Below are 17,110 nucleotides of genomic sequence, written 5' to 3' on the forward strand. Positions count from 1 at the left end.
TTTGAGGGGAAACAACTGCCACAGTGAAATATCCACACAAAGACCCCACAAGTAGGTAGCAAATTCCAATTTACCTGCAAAAGCATCCTCTCAACTTCACAAACCATCTGAACGCTACAGAAGAAACAAGTCCCAACCCAAGTATGTAAAAAGAACCCAATTCCTTATTTTGTCCTAGTCCAATAAGACACTCACTTGAACAGGAAAATGCCAAGAGGAATATGGACTATCAAGCAGAAGCCCTGCCTACTTCAAACTCAACAACACAAATGACAGTTCCTTGCTTCTCAGTCCCAACCCACAATTCAGTTTTAAACAATGAAGCTCCTGGACCAGCCTGAAGGTCAATGAAGACAAGACAGAAAGGATTCTGCCTGGGAGGTGGGAACAAAGAACTGGGAGATGTGGCTAGGATTATATGTGCCCTTTCAACTGATAGTATATGGCTATCACTTGTGACTCCAATTCTTAATCTGGGATCCTGTTGGCTCCCCAGATGGGGTTAGATAATTATATACAAGCAGTGACCAAGAAGAGTTGTTGTTTTCTTCTGTTGCTGTCTGTCCTAGAGATAGCAATGATTTCTCTCTGTAGGGGACTATGCATTTACTGTCCTTGTCTCTCACCTAGAGATCAAATTACTGAACCTTACACTGAGGTATCTGGAGCAACACTTTCATCAGCTAACAGACTGAAGCTAAGCCACATTTCAAAGCCTGTCTCTTTTCATAGGCCTTTTATGAGTAGAAGGTGAGCTGAGGGTCAGGATATATCCATTGACAGTCGTGTTCTATGGTTGGAGTGTGATTTTTTTTTTTTTTTTGCTGATTTAGGGAATCAGCTGTATTTATTTTTATCATATGAATGGCTTTTTAGTATATGACCCTGAAGTCACTCAAGGCCCTGAGTAAGCACATTTTAATGTTTGTATAGAACTAAGAAACTAAATAGTATCCTCCCAGCTAATGTCCTAACTCAGGCTCCAGTTCAGGAAAGTTCTTACACACATAAGCAGGTCCATCTGTATTCAGGAAAATGCATATGCTTATGCTTAACTTTAATCATGTCCATAAATCCTATTGACTACACACATGCTTAAGTGCTTTTCTAAATAGGGATGCTTTCCTGAATGGGCTGTATGTGCCAAAGAGGGACTTGAATAGTCCTTTGAGAAACCTATCAGAGCTAAAGACTATAACCTTTGGGACTCCGGTGTGACTACCTGAGAATATGCAAAATTAGCCCATGCACTTCTCTAGCTTTTATTATCCTGGTCCTCTCTATGAGGGTGTGAATCATTAGGCAGAAGTCAGCATTGTTAGGAGTGCAGATATATATTTATTTAGGGACCTGAATGTCAAGAGCAGGACTGCTCTTAATAGCTGATGATTCTACAAGTCAGACACTTTCCTTCTGCTGCCCATCACTCTATTTTATATCTCACAATAGATAAAAAGATAGGACCCCAGGTCCTGACAGCAGGGGTCAAGTTGGCTTTGTTGTCATTTCTTCTCCTTCCCCTCCCCATCAGAGATGCACCTCTCTGGGCTCATGGCAGAGAGGGTGACCATGTGGGAGAGATTTTCTGCCACCAGATTGCAGATATTATTTCCTTTGTGGTGCTGCATAACTGGCTTCTCCCCAAGTATAGTGGGCACTGCTACTCCCTTGTTTGCTGCTGCTTCCTTCTCCTGTCGCCGCATGTCCTGATATACCTGGTGCATGATGAACTGGGTTGTGTTCCTTGGTGCACGCATCCCTGGTGCACGCCAGCCACACAGGTTCATAGGTCGTAGCAGTGCAGCTACTGCTGCACGCATGCTTGCTGGCACACGGCACTTGGGGACCCAGCGGCGCTGTGCTATGCTCCAATGCTTTGCTTGCTTCTTCTTCCAGGATCCCTTCCTATTGCCTCCCTCCATCCACCAACACTGCCTCCTTCTGGGGAGTCTGCAGTGGTGCCATCTAGAAAAGGTGTGGGCAGCCCTTGGCTGCCTATGCACAGTGCCATAGGGCCAGAGAGAAAACTCTCCCAGGCTCCTTCTCTCCCACATCAGGGTCCTGCCTGCTGTTGCAGGCCACTGATGTTGTTGACCCTTCATAGAAAGCTGCTGCCACCCATGTTGGCTCCTCCACTGGCTAGTCAGGTATATATAAGGATTCTGTTCCACCAAATACTTCTTGTTTTGCACCACCAGCTGCTTCCTTGGCTCCATCTCCTCCTGTAGCTGCCAGTTCCCTCTGTACTGTTGATTCCTTCTGCTACTGCCAGCTCCTCCTGGCCTCAACCAGCTGGTCTCCTGCAGCTGCTGTCCCTGTCTGCTGCTGTTCCTTCCAGCTCCTCCTGCCTTGGGGCCATTCCCAACTCCAATTGCGGCTCGTAACATGATGAGCCCCCGGTGCGAGATGCCGCTTGGTCCCTTGTCCCTGCAGAGACTCAACAGGCCGCGGGGTGTAGTGCCACCGGGGATGGCGGCCTCCTTTCACCTCAGGAGTCCTGTCCACACTGAACATAGCATCCCAGTTACCGGGGGCAACAGGCAGCCAATCACAAAGCAATGGGAGGGGCTGTGACTGAACATTCCACAGGTGCTTTTGCCCAGAGAGTGGGGGTGGGGACTCAGATTGTTTTTCTTACCTACGGGGCTTAAGGAAAGTCAAATTTCATGCCTGCTGCCTGAAGTTTGGGGACAACTGCACCATATTCAGCCCCTTCCTTCCCCCCCACCACACACACACACACACACACACACACATCTGCCATGCTTTGTGCATGGGTTTTAACTAGAAATAGGTTTGAGACAAGATGCCAGATATAAACACCCCAAACTCTGGAATAGGTAAGACCTAGTGTAGCAATTACCCCCGAAGTCAGAGGATGCTGGCCCCTGTCATGAGACAAGGGTATAAATCTTTGTGACTTTGATCCAGGTCAAGTGGCTGGGGTGAAGAAATACATTTGTGTGTCACCCCTTTATTATATCCAGGCCCTGCCCCTATTCCTAACATTAATTCCAGTCTACATTTTACTACCAATACTGAGATTTCAATCTGAGGCTCTCAAAGCACCTCACGCAGGCAAGTGATTGTTATTGTTTCATTATACAGGTAAGATGTCTGAGACACTGAGGGTACGTCTACACTACAGCGCTAATTCGAACTAACTTAGTTCGAATTAATTAATTCGAACTAAGCTAATTCGAACTAGTGCAGCTAGACCTAAAAACTAGTTCAAATTAGTGTTTTGCTAATTCGAACTAGCGCGTCCACACTGATTGGACGCAGGGGGGCATTTAAGGGCACCTGAAACCAGTTCTGGCAGGGCATCAGGTCAGTAGCTGCGTTGTGTGGCTGCTGTCTGAGGCTATCTGAGGCTCGTGCTTAAAGGGACCCCCCCGGACAGCTGGTTCTCAGCTTTTCCTGCTTGCTTGCCAACCTCGCCGAGGGACAGCAAAGCGTTGGTCTCTGTGCCCGTCTGTGTCGGTGCTTCCCTTTGGGGACGTCGCCGCAGGTGGCAACATGGAGCCACAGCTTGCCCTGCACCTTCTGGTGCACTTTCTGGACTTGCTGCTGCAAGCCTGCCAGCAATGGCTCGAGGCTGCCTGGCACCACCTGGTGCACGTCAGCCCCCTGCCTCTCCACCTGGCCGCCCTGGGGGCCATGGAGGAGCCGCGGCGGTGCCCGGACGCCGGCGTGCCCCGCCGCATCTGGCGTCTGGACACCAGCAGTGACTGGTGGGACCGCATCATCCTGGACAGCTGGGAAGACCGACAGTGGACCCAGAATTTCAGGATGAGGAGGGACACCTTCCTGGAGCTCTGTGAGTGGCTCGCCCCTGCTCTGCGCAGAAGGGACACTCGCATGAGGGCCGCCATCCCCCTCCAGAAGCGTGTGGCCATTGCCCTCTGGAAGCTCTCCATGCCGGACAGCTACCGATCCGTCGGGAACCAGTTCGGCATGGGGAGATCCACCGTTGGAGCGGTGCTCATGCAGGTACGGCACTCATTGGCCACTGGACCGGGAGGGGAGGGGGGCTGCAAGGAGGGGATGGGCCGCCCCAGGGAAAAAGGGGGGAGGAGGGAGGAAGCAAAAGTGCCCCGCACCGGTCTCTCCCGGCCATACTTCACGCCGCCCGGGGGGATTGCTTCCGAGAGTGGGGCACGGGACACTGCCAGGGCACGAACACTCCCAGCCACCCAGGCGCCCCACTGATTCGCGCTTTGCTGTGTCTCTCCACCGGTGGTCAAGGCCATCAACCAGGTGTTGCTCCTCAGGGTGGTCCGCCTCGCCGACACGGATGCCGTCTCCGGGGCTTCGGTGCCCTGGGCTTCCCCAACTGCGGGGGGGCCATCGACGGGACGCACATCCCCATCCGTGCTCCGGAACACCAGGCCTCCCGGTACGTCAACCGCAAGGGGTAGTTCTCCTGCAAGGGTGATCCTGCAGGCCGTGTGTGACCACCGGGGACAGTATACGGACATTAACGTGGGCTGGTCCGGCAAGGCACACGACGCACGGGTGTACCGCAACTCCTCCGTGTGCCAGCGGCTGCAGGACGGGACCTTCTACCCCGACCGCCACATGAGGGTCGGGGACGTGGACATGCCCGTGTGCTTGGTGGGGGATGCCGTCTACCCCCTACAGCCGTGGCTGATGAAGCCCTACACGGGGCACCTCAATCCCTCCCGCCAGGCCTTCAATGCCAGGCTCAGCAGGGCCTGCATCGTGGTGGAGGGGGCCTTCGGGCGACTGAAAGCCCGCTTTCGATGCCTCCTCACCCGTCTGGACCTCGCCGAGCACAATATACCTCCTGTAGTGGCAGCATGTTCTGTGCTGCACAATTTGTGTGAGAGAAAGGGGGAGGCTTTCCTGTCAGCCTGGATGGCTGAGGCTGACTGCATGGCTGGCCACTATGCTCAGCCCCGCACCGCCGCTGTCTGGGAAGCCCACCGGGGGGCTGTCCGGATCCGGGAAGCCCTGTGGGAGAGCTTCCTGGTGGAGGAGGAGGAGGACTGAACTCTCCCTGCATGCCCCACTGGGACCTTCTTCCACCCTCCCCACCTTCCTCTTTCCCCTTCCTAACCACCCTTCCTAATGTCAAATAAAGACACCTGTTTTGTCAAACAACCTCTCTTTTAATTTAACATAAGTGGAGTAGGGGGACGGAGGGTGAGGGTGGGAGAGGGGAGGGGGAAACCTGGGACGAGGGAGCTGGAAGGGGGTGGAAGGGAGGAAGGGAAAGGAAAGCTCAGGGGCGGGGGTCCGGCTGCCTCTCCCGTCTTGCAACACTGCGGGTGAGGGGATGTCGGGGGGGAATGGGTGTGGAGGTTGGGGCAGGAGGGACGGGGGCTGTGGAGGAAGCAGGAGCAGGGGAAGTAGGGGGAGCAGGAGCAGGAGGAAGCGGGAACCGGTCGAGGAGGCTCTGGAGGTGGCCTCTGAGGGCACAGCCCTGCTCCTCCAGCGCCTCCAAGCTCCGCTGGCGCAGCCGAAGGTCCTCCTGGACCCAATGGTCCTGGATGCGGAGCTGGTGATTCAGGAAGCGGAGGTGCCGCTGCTGGTACTCCTCCTGGTTCCTGGCTCTCCTGCTGGCCCGGGCGCGGGTGGCTGCTGCAGGCGGGTTGGTGCACCCTACAGGCCCAGGTGCTGCGGCTGTGGTGAAACAAGAGCAGCGGTCAATTCTCCCTGGGGCCCAGGTGGGTGAAACCCAGCCCCCCTCTGCAAGGCCAGGGCCCCTGCATGACACCCAGCTGCTGCTCCATGGTGGGCAAGGGCCAGACGCACGGTCCCTGGTCTCCCTCTCCCCGCAACCCTCCGTACACCTAAGGGGAGCACGATGGTACTCACATGTGGAGGCCTCCTCGGCCTCTGACAACACAGGCGATCGGCTCTGTGGGGTTCCTCGGGGGTCCTGGGCAGGCTGCCGGCAGGCTCCTGGCTCTCGGTGTCCTCCGGCTTCTCCTCCTCGGTGTCACTGAGTGGTCCCTCCACCCCGGGGTCGATGACCACCCTGAGGGCAGGGATGGCGTGACCCCCCAGGATGCGGTCTAGAGCCAGAAAGTGGGGGCAGGCCTCCGGGTCAGCCCCTGGCAGGCAAGCCCGGGAGTAGGACTGCCGCAGGTCCTTTATTTTGCAGTGGACCTGCTCCCTGCTACGGCGGTGGCCCCTGGCGGCCAGGCTGGCAGCCATGCGGCCATACACTGCCGCGTTCCTGTGGCTAGTGTGGAGATCGTGGACATTGTAGGCTTCCCCCCAAACCTGGATGAGGTCCACGATCTCCGCACTAGACCACGCGGGCGCCCTCCTCTTGCGGCCCTGGGCAGGCTCCTGGGAGCCGCCAGGCTGGTCCCGGGAAGAGGGGGAGGGCTGGGGGGCATCGGGTGGCTGGTTCATGGAGTGTCAGGTGCAGGGTCTGCTGGCACGGTGCTGGCAGCATTGCAACTGGCACAAACAGTGTAGCTAGCCCGTGGCCCTTTAAGGGCTCCGGGGTCGGGAGGGGGGCAGTAGAGTTTGCCTGGTGTTGGCCAGAGTGGCCAGCAGGGCAAGCTGGGAAGGGCTAGCCTCCCACTAGTTCGAACTAAAGGGCTACACAGCCTTAGTTCGAACTAGTAAGTTCGAACTAGGCGTTAGTCCTTGTGAAATGAGGTTACCTAGTTCGAACTAAGCGCTCCGCTAGTTCGAATTAAGTTCAAACTAGTGGAGCGCTAGTGTAGCGCCTATCAAAGTTAATTCGAACTAACGTCCATTAGTTCGAATTAACTTTGTAGTGTAGACATACCCTGAGAGATTAAATGTCTTCTCCATAGTCACATGGAGCATGTATTTGGGACAGGAATTCATCCCAGCTCTCCTGCCTCTATATCCCAAACCCACTTACTGGAGCATGCTGTCTTATGTACTCTGCCTTACAGGACTTGAGAAAATAAAACCTAATGTAATGCAGTTCTGCAGTCTGTCTCCTTTTCAAAGTGGAGGCTTTTGGAGACCACAAGTTAGAGAATATCCTTTCCTTCTAGCTATCTAATATCTCTCTGTGGCCCTCATCACTGTAGCAACTTTCAAGTATTTAAAAATAGCAAACAATTACAACCTCCTTCTTTCTTCTTTCAGAATAGCTTGATTAGTTTGGGTGCATGTAAAAAAGAAAGAGGAGACTTCTGTCTTGCTCCATCTACTCAGAAAATTCTGTTTCTTTTGACCATGAGCGTCTTCCTGTCCGTCACTAGTTCCTTGGTACTGCAGGATGAAGCTCTTTAATCCAGCACTCTGACCCAGCAACATCCATGGTCTGGAATGATTTTAGTTTGCCAGATGTCCACTTATCATGGGTGTGGTCAAGTTTCCTGCAGTCCCATAAAGTTTGTTTCCAGCCATCAGTCTTGGCTCTCAGTGTTCTGTGCTGTAGTTTAGCTTTAATTTACCCCCTACATGTCTGCTAAGAACCTAGTAAGCAGTGGAAGTGTTGGTAATTCTGCTAGAAAATATTGACTTCCCATGGTTTGGCATATTTTCTGGTTCAGCATCAGTCAGGTCCCAAGGGTGCCTATAGTGTAATTGTAGTTGTCATATATGGTTATCATCACAGAGGGAGCTGTAATCTGTGTGAAAACTAGGACAATACCCATTGAGAGCTTTTGAATGCCAGGCCTCAGTATTATCTTAACTTGAGAAAGATGTCATTGCTATAGAGTTGAAATCACTTTCTAAACTAGAATAGTTCTGGCAGGTTTTTTTCTTTATTTAAATACTAATCAGGAAAAAAACACTTAAGAATGGAAAATGTTTAAAATGCAATACTTTTGAAGGCTGTGTCTAGACTGGCCAGTTTTTCTGGAAAATCAGCCGCTTTTCCGGAAAAACTTGCCATCTGTCTACACTGGCCGCTTGAATTTCCGCAAAAGCACTGACTTCCTACTGTAAGAAATCAGTGCTTCTTGCGGAAATACTATTCTGCTCCCATTCAGGCAAAAGTCCCTTTTGCGCAAAGCTTTTGTGCAAAAGGGCCAGTGTAGACAGCTCAGATCTGTTTTCCGCAAAAAAGCCCCGATCGCAAAAATGGCAATCGGGGCTTTTTTGTGGAAAAGCGCTTCTAGATTGGCACGGATGCTTTTCCGCAAAAAGTGCTTTTGCGGAAAAGCGTCCATGCCAATCTAGACACTCTGTTCCAAAAATGCTTTTAATGGAAAACTTTTCCGTTAAAAGCATTTCCAGAAAATCATGCCAATCTAGACGCAGCCTTGCTGTTTCTGAAGCACAGTAAAGCAAAAGAAATAACAGTTATTTTTTTCTCTTATAAAAAAATCATAGTCTGTCACTTTGCTTTACTTTTAAGTCAGTTCCATGTTTTTCACCAGCACTCAGTATGGAGGCCATAGTGAAAATTCTTTCAGCCTGATATACTGGGACTACAATGGGAAAAATGCTCACCATGGTGAGACTAGCAAACTTGAACAAAGCACAATATAATATGGTATAATGCAAAGTTATATCAATCATGAACACATGATGGCAGTAGTAGTCTGTGTACAATGGTTAACTGAAAATGTCTGGGCATTAGAGAGACAAGATTGGCAAGATAATATCTTTTATTGGACCAATTTCTGTTGGTTAGAAAGACATGCTTTCAAACTTACCAAGGCTCTCCTTCAACCTACTTCATCTGCCTTGTCTGTCTAATATCCTGGGACCAACAAGTCTACAACACCACTGCACACAACATATGCACCAAACTGCTTTTGTTTTTAGGTATTATGAAGATTACCACAACAAAAGCTTCCATAGCCCAACAATTACTAGGATGAGTTGCAAATAGGGTGAAAGTCTGGGAGAGATATTATGTTTTGTTTAATACAGTTGAGCAAAATTGTGGTAAAGTCAATTACAAACATGGTCTCTGATCTAGACTCCATTGTGTAATGAACTTGTGCCTAAAGAGGCTCTGTCATCTATTCAGATATCTGTGGCATATCACATTAATTATAGCAGATTTCTCTATTCCTTCTTTATTTATCAAAGCATTTAAGGGTATAATCCAAAGCCTATTGATGTTAGTGGCGTCTTTCTCATGGGCTTTGGATCAGGGACTAACAAAGTTGTCAGCCAGCCAACCTTGGAAGGCTTCTTTATTCACAGAACAGACACATGATTTCCTAAACTATATTGCTAACACACCTTAACTCTGTTGAGAGTAATTCAGTAATTCATGATTATCTATAAAGATGACAATTTTATTTGCTATTTACTTAAGTGCTAACATTTTTGATGTCTTTACAAAGTGTGCTAAAAAGGGTGGCATCTTTGCTAATTGCCTGTTTGCTAAGAAGAACACTTCCACCACTTATCCCATTCTATGTAAGTAACCCAACACTGTAAAGTGGTAGATTTTTATGTCCCTGTTGAGCTGCATCATTTTGAACCTTTGACAGTGATAAAAGACTGTTTCCCTTTAGCAGTTGTCGTACAAGAATCCCCTTATCCTTTCATTCTGACTAGACTTTCCAGACACCCTGCCACAATGGTATACATTTCCAGATATTAACAGTTTCAGCAACATTTTTTTTCACTGTTCAGGAATTTGGGTTTGGTATATAAAGGGTATGTTTATTTATCAGTGTGATATGGAGAAGTCTGATATGTCATTTTGCTCATTGTATACTGACAGCTGTACACTTCCCCCCACTTGCCACTGTTGAAAAAGACAATCTGATCATTGGGATCTTTATGTTTCTGTCTGATACATCTATTCTTGTTATACATTTATCCAATAGATTGGAGAGCCCTTCTCACCATGGCTCATTGTTTGACAGTTAAAGAATTTGGGGCCCTTTGTGCACTACAGGAAGTGGGGGGCCTTCTTCAAAGAACTTGCCACCTATACTTAGCCCACCTAAGATCCCCTCCATAGAATCCTGAGTGCTTCTTCCACCCCACATGTACCCCAATAACCCTCCACCATTGCCATCTTATCCTGACAGCCCTGCCCCTCCACATCCCAGCATTCTGGACACATCCCACGTATCACAGCCCCCACCAACCTTAGCTTGCTCCCAACCTTCCCTGCTTGAGTAATCTGACCTTTACTATTAGTGTTGTGGGATGAAAGTAACTTACATTTCTTATGGGAACTGCTGTATTGTAATCCCTCCCCCCTTGGGAGGGGCTCAGGAAAGGCAGTTGGTGGGAGGAGGGTTGCGATATGACAGCACCTATAAGAAATTTAAGTGTGGAGTGCAGAGGGCTCAGGCCAGGGGGCTGCGGAGGGTGCAGGAGTTTGGGTTGGAGGTTTGAGGAGGGGCTCAGGACAGGAGGTGAGGATGTGGGTGTGTGCAGGAGTTAGAGAAGGAAGTTAGTGAGGAGGTGTGGTCAGGGCTAGGCGAGTCCCAGTTGCTGATGCATGGATCCCTGCCCATGCTGCTCCTGTTTCTGTACTGCCTGGCATCTAGGCAGTATGGCAAGAGAGGGCCAGAGCAACACAGGCTGGGATGTGAATGCCCCACCAGGAGCGTAGCTGGGACTGTACACTCCTCCTACAGTGCACTCCCAGCCCCAGCTGGCCCTTTCACTTGCCTGGCTACCTGCTGCAGAGCCCGGAGAGCTGGCGGGAGCCCAGCTGGGAGTGCACTGCATACTATAACTCCTTCTGCAGCAGAGCACCCCAGCACCAGCTTGCTCCTTCTTACCAGAATGGTGGTGCCCTGAGGCTCGCCACCTTATTTTCCCCTCTGGTTTAGTAGCGGAAACCTTAATTGTTTCTGTGAAGCAAATAAAAATAATGTTAAATGGTCATTTTCCTAATAATACTTCTCATTTGACTTCCAAAATTTTGCATTTAGCTTATGCCACTGTTCAGGGCCACTTCACCTGTATTCCTGCTCTCTGGTCCACAAAAGGCACCCACTTTCTGGGTTCAGACTTCCCAGCTGTCACTTCTCTTTTGTGGAGATATGTGTCCCCCTCCTGATCACTTTTTTCCCAGTCTGCACAGTTCCCTCCCTACACTGTGAATTCCCCAGCAAGTCAGAATGCCCAAACAGTCTTGCTCAATGCTCTATGCAACATAATAGACCATATGTGTAAATTACCATACAATCTTTCTAAATAAGCACAGTTGTTCTTAAAATGAAAGCCTCAACAGAGGGAACATACTAAAATAATACAAATATGCTGAGTTTATCAGCTATCATCCCAGCTCCAGCAAGAGCTCTAGTAGATATTCAAATCCCACCAAAGTTTTTTTCTGTGTTTATAAGCATCTTGGCTCAGAACAAACACCCCATGAATATGTCATGTCCTACCAACCCTTTCTATGAAGGATTGGACCCTTCTGTAGGCAGAAGATCCTGTCTGTTTGCTAAAGCAGAAAGCAGACTGAGTCAGTGTAAATTCAGGCTATTTATCCAAAAGTCCTTTCTTTGTCTGCTTGTCTCTAGAGAATCCAATCTGAATCAACAGATGCAAGCCTCTTCAGGTAGTGGTACTTTCCTGGAGGTGTTTGTCTAATCACACCCACCACTATTCTTATTTCCTGGAGGGCTATGATCCCCCTTCTCCATGGAATTATATAAAATGTCTATCCCACATTTATGCCATCTAATTTAAAACAGTGAGTTGTGGGGATTAGACAAAATGGCAACAGAGCAAACCTGTGTGTTGTCCTTATCTTGTAAAATTCAATGCACATCTGTTTGTGACTCTTGGACTGCCAAACACAAAGCAGCAGATTAAGATTTTTGCATCGGCAGAAGGGGTAGATTTTGAAATTGTTGGCCCACCAGTTGTTTTCTGAGACAGACGGGCCCTGTCAGGACAAAAGGAAGCTTCACCACAGGAAAGGCTGATGCTATAGTACATTTAAGACAACCCACCCCCTTAATTTCCAACATTCCAATATTCCCTGTTACACAAGAATTTGGGAAATTCTGAAAAATTTAAGCCTGAGCAGAAGCATCAACTGAGAACAGAGGCTGCAGTCCTGAAGAACTTCAATCTTTCCTATCTAGCTTGCAAAAAAATACTGTCAAACTTGGTGGGGGAGCAGTGGATGTAGCCTGCTAAGACTGCCCAGCATTGATTTGGGTCCTTCTGAATTCATGACATACACAAACAAACCTACTCCCCATGTTCCCAGTTGCCTACTTCCACATTGTGGTTCATAGGAACGGAAGATGCAGTGTCCTTAAGTACAGAAGTTCCATTGCCTAGCTCAGCAGAAGTGTACCGTTTCTGCTGCACTTGACACATACGTGGTGAATGTACTAAATTAAACTCAGGGAAACTAGGATACCAAATATATTTGTTTTGTAGTTGGGAAGATATTTTTTTCATGATTGGTTGTCACCAAGTTATTTTCAGAAATATTTCAAAAGATTTTCACTGTGTCACTTTTTTCTCTTTACTGTTATGAGGGACCAGCATCTTCGAATCTGTCAGGTTATTTCTGAGCATCATATTTCAAAGTGGAAGGTATGAAACATACAGTAGAAAACAGATTTCTTAAAAATTGCCAGGGTGAGAGAATTTCCAGATCCGAATTGTTGAGACTTCAGGAGAAATGAAGAACTCAAATAAATGGCTAGCAATATTCGGAGACTTAGATCACGTGCCAGAACTGAACTTACTCAACTACAGTGTTCTGTATAACTATCAAGGTACTCCAGGTAAAGTTCTTCAGCTTCTTTAACAGATACAGGTTAATGTTCAATATTTTCCAAACAGGCCATTTAACATGAGAATTTTATTATTGCTCTAAAAGAACTAGCTAGCTTAGCAAAGGTATAGAAAACAAGGCTGTAAAGCCCAATTATTGCTACAAAAGCACTGATATGCACTTTATGTACATTTATGTACTCCTAGATGTTTATTCTCCATATTTTAGTGCTGATGCAAGATAAGGTTCAAGATTTTCCAAATATTTTGGAATACTATCAGTATTTCTCCAAAACAATCTGGTGCAGTAGAAAACAAGTAGAAAGCAAAGATTTGTACTTTACTGAGAGCAAGAAGCCAATTAAAATGAAAATGTCATTGATATAGATCTTATGTACATGTATTTTGTGTTATTCATTTATTGTGTTACAATTAAGTTTATATAAAATTATTAAATTTTAGCACACAAACATTAAATCAGAGAGCATCAAAGTTACACAGTTTCAGCTGTTCTGATCCCTCTTTTCTATATATTCAATGTAGTTGTTGTATTGAACGTATTGACATTTATTGCATTGCATAGTTTATATTTCAGTAGATAATGGATTAATCTTTTAGCATTTCACATTATCATTTGTGTTTTTTGTTACTTTTCTTACTGATTAAAAACCTTTCAAATAAATGAGCTTTGAAAATAATCTGCATTTTTTTTACACAGCAATGCCTTGTTCATTTGTCATAGACACTATCATGTCAAACGACATTGCTGGCTGCTGTCGAAACTTAGATGAGGCTACCAATTGGCAAACGGGGTAGACACATATAAGCAGAAGGAGTCTTGCTCAAATTGATGGGATTGCCATCCAGTCTGATGTCTTCTAGAGATCTACGGGCATAAGAAACATCTTTCATTTTGCAGAAAGTGTCTTCATGCATCTGCTGAATGTTGTTGTTCTAAAAAGAAAAACAAAGTTATCCATAAGAGCACAAACATATGTTTGATGATAATTGTCTTTAAAAGCCAATTTTTGATACATTTTCTGTGCTGTAAAAAGAAAGTAACATAACCTCAGGGACTTTGCACTGCCCACAGTTCAAGAGAGACAGATTCTAGATGAAGATAGCCAGCTTACAATTCTCCCTGTCAAGGGAACTCTCAACCAGTAGAGAACTGCTGCCTAGAACAAACAAAAGGCCAAGAAGGCAGAGTGGAGTCAGGCAGGAAGGTGAGAGACCAGTAAAACTCTCAGCTAAAGGCTCATGCCCAGCAGAGGTCAGCCTAAAGAAGCATAGAGCTGTAACCAGCCTCTTGACATCCTCAGACCTCACAGCTTGCCAGCCTACAGATGTGGAATACCGTGTTGTGCCAAAGGCCCTAAATAGAGAGTTTATGTAGCCCATACACCTACTGGGTGTGGTTCACTGACCTATGGAGTGGCATTTAAACCACTTACAGAGAAAGCCAGAATGTGTGTGCTCTACAGCCTTAGCTGAGAGCCACCTGGCTTTATAGTGCAAGCTGTAGCACAGAGGTCCATGTTCTGTTCTGCCTGTCAGCTTGTCCAGGATTTCAACTGGGTCTCTGAAGTTTGTGACTTGCTTCCTCTGCTAGGGGAAGTATGCAACCCACACCTCTGCTAGGTATGGTTCACTATCACAGGGAATGACACTGAAACCACTTACAGAGAGATAAGAATGAGTTTCCTCTACAGCAGTGTTTCTCAAAGTGGTCTGCAGACCCGCACTGAGAATGGTGCTACCAGGCTGCTTTCTGGCTTGTTTATTTACTGACTATGGAGCATCGTGGCTCCCATTGGCTCCAATTCATCATTTGCAGCCAAGAGGAGCCACAGGAAGCAGCGGCCTGGGTCACATCACTTGGCAGCAAATGGCAAACTGGATCCAATGGGAGCCACAAGGCTCCGTGGCTGCGGAACTGGTAAGTAAACAAATTGGAGCAACCTGGTAACAGCTGTCTCAGAGAGGGTCCGTGGTCTTCAGCATTAGGCAGGTGACTTCATAGCTCAATCTGTAGAAGCTCATACACTAAACTCTAGGGGTCCCAGGTTCAATTTCACCTGTCAGCATTGCACTTAGATCCACAAACAAATTGTACATGAAGCTTAAAATACTACAGGAATTATTTGCTGAGTGTAAATTACTCTTCCTGTAATCTCAGTTTTGTGCTTCTTTTCCCAAGGTAAATAATTTTCAACAACAAAAATGATAGGATACCATATTTGTGTGGGACTTTGGTTATTTTAGAACTGAAATGACATGTCTCAAAAGGAGAGCCCCTCCTACACTTTCATGTCAGTCAGAGATTGGACTGCCAGGAGATAATCCATGTCCTTGCCTGTCTGTATCATTATTCAAATATGCAGTGGTGTGTGTAGCACTATCTTAGCAATATGAAACCAAGAGAATGGATTGCCATTGCTAGACTACATTTATTCAGTTCAGGTCTTTATGTATTAAAAGGTGGGAATGAAATTATGAATGTGTGTTGGGATATTCACCCCCACACCAGCCCAGAAGTGATCAATGATGCTGAGGAGAGGCCAGTTTATCTAATAGGCTGCACCTGGGGATAAGCCAGGACTTGGTGGGCCAACTGAAGATGGAGCTCAGCTGGGGAGGAACAGGAGACAGTGGCATACAGCAAATAAAATTGGCATGAGACAGGCAGGGGTGTTTGAGGCTATGGAATTCAGTAGTCTGCAGTTACTGTCTATGGGGAGGGAGTTTATGCTGGTACATCCAGAGAGGGAGGAGGAGCCAGAAGCTGTAGGAGGAAATAGAGGGAAAGACCAAGAGTCTGAGGGAAAGCAGATCACAACTGTCAGGTACAGAGTTCCTGCACTGGCACCTGGAGTAGTAGGTGGGCCCTTATGAGCCACTGGGGAAGCCGAGTGCAGGTTGCCTGTGATGGGTGTCCAGTAGGAAGGGAAGACTAGAGTGACCTGGTTGGAGGCTAAGCATGAAGACCGAACACCCTGAATCACAAAGAATAAGAAAAAGTGATTAAATGATATACAGCAATAGGGATGAGTAACCTGTAAAGAGCTAATACCCAGAGCACCCTTGAGAAGGAGTCACATAATGCTGAATAAAGCATCCCATGACAGAAGGATAAAATGGCTTTGCCAGATTTATGTTCTGGTTGTGGACCAGCTCCTTCTCTGGTGTAAATCAAAATGGCTACAGTGCCTAAACTAAATCTTACCAATGGAGAATCTGGCCTTTTGTTTGAAAATATTTACATTGCACATGAAAGTTTTAATAATTCATATCCAGATACACTGGACTGTGGATTATTCAAATTTTTTTTGTCACCTGACTCTGAAAAGTGTAGAGTAAGTGAATTTCATATAATAAATACCCTGAGTAGTCTAAGGTTACAGATGGCCCAATTAGATAATGCGAGTTTACCTGAAATTTCAGAATAAAAAAAATCCACTTAGCAGTAATATTAGTTTGTCCTCCCAGCTATGTCTGTTATTCAGCATTGCTATAAAAAGCAATTGGTTTTGTAATCTACCTGAAGATGAAGAGCTTGGAGGCTTTCAGGCAGTGGGAGTGGGATGTGATCCAGGTTATTGTCAGTGATGTAAAGATGATGCAGATCAACCATATCCTGAAAAAAAAGGAAGGGGAAATTTTCCTTAACTGGAATTTGTAAATATCTCCAGGAAATGCATAATAAGTTTTACATCCACCATTGCAATGAGAAACTTAATGCATGAGTTCCTTTAAATCAACAGGACTCTCAGTTAAAAGCTCTACGTTAAGCTTAAAAAAATAATGAAATACTGATAGGAGCTTTCTTTTGCATTGGCCAAGCTCAGTTAACATTAAAGATCAGCTGCCTTCCTAAAGCAACTGAGAATGGCAAATACATATTTAAGCAGTCTCCAGCTTGACATTGTTTTCAAGTGCTAATGTGGCCTGTCCAAACTTCTGCAGAAAGACCTTGCTGGGTTTTTTTTCTCCTCAAGGAATCACCCAGTTTATTGTTTAGCACAGGGGCAGGAACCTCAAGCCAGGGGCCTGGATGTGGCTCCTGACTTGCCTGCATCTGACCCCCAAGGCTCAGGGGCCTTTCCCCCAGTATTAGCAAGCCTGGCACGCCAGCCCTTCACTGCCCTACTGTGGGTCTGGAGCACACAAAATCTACTAGGCTGGGCCCCCTAGGTTCTGGTGTATGAAGGGAATGTGAGGAGTGTCTTTCTTCTTCTCAGTCAGATGCCACATCAGTGGGTTTTGGGGGGGTTTTTTTTTTGCTTCTCGCTTGTGTGTGGCCCCCAACTGATTTTTCTGTGATCAGAAGCCCCTAACCAAAAAAAGTTTCCCCACACCTGGTTTATCAGAATCATTTTTGTTCATGCAAAATGTTTCTGAATAATATTCTTGACACATACCTCTCCCCAACAGTAAGATCAACTCCTGCATAGCAATAGCAGCAAGG

At 47.0% G+C, this 17,110-nt stretch overlaps 1 protein-coding gene across 2 annotated transcripts in view; it reads right to left on the reverse strand.

The window, feature by feature from the left end:
• Positions 1 to 13,026: 13,026 nt before the first annotated feature.
• EPYC (epiphycan) overlaps positions 13,027 to 17,110 on the reverse strand; it is a 31,500-nt gene continuing 27,416 nt past the window's right edge. For both annotated transcript variants that reach the window (XM_006131076.5, XM_075933015.2), the window contains exons 6-7: positions 16,184 to 16,279; positions 13,027 to 13,596 (exon numbers count right to left, since the gene is read on the reverse strand). In XM_006131076.5, the coding sequence (XP_006131138.1) occupies positions 13,426 to 13,596; positions 16,184 to 16,279 (267 nt within the window). In that variant the 3' untranslated portion in view covers positions 13,027 to 13,425. The remainder of the gene's footprint in view (positions 13,597 to 16,183; positions 16,280 to 17,110) is intronic.

This window comes from Pelodiscus sinensis, chromosome 1 (genome assembly GCF_052426305.1).
Source record: "Pelodiscus sinensis isolate ZL-2025 chromosome 1, ASM5242630v1, whole genome shotgun sequence".
Taxonomy (NCBI): Eukaryota; Metazoa; Chordata; order Testudines; family Trionychidae; genus Pelodiscus; species Pelodiscus sinensis.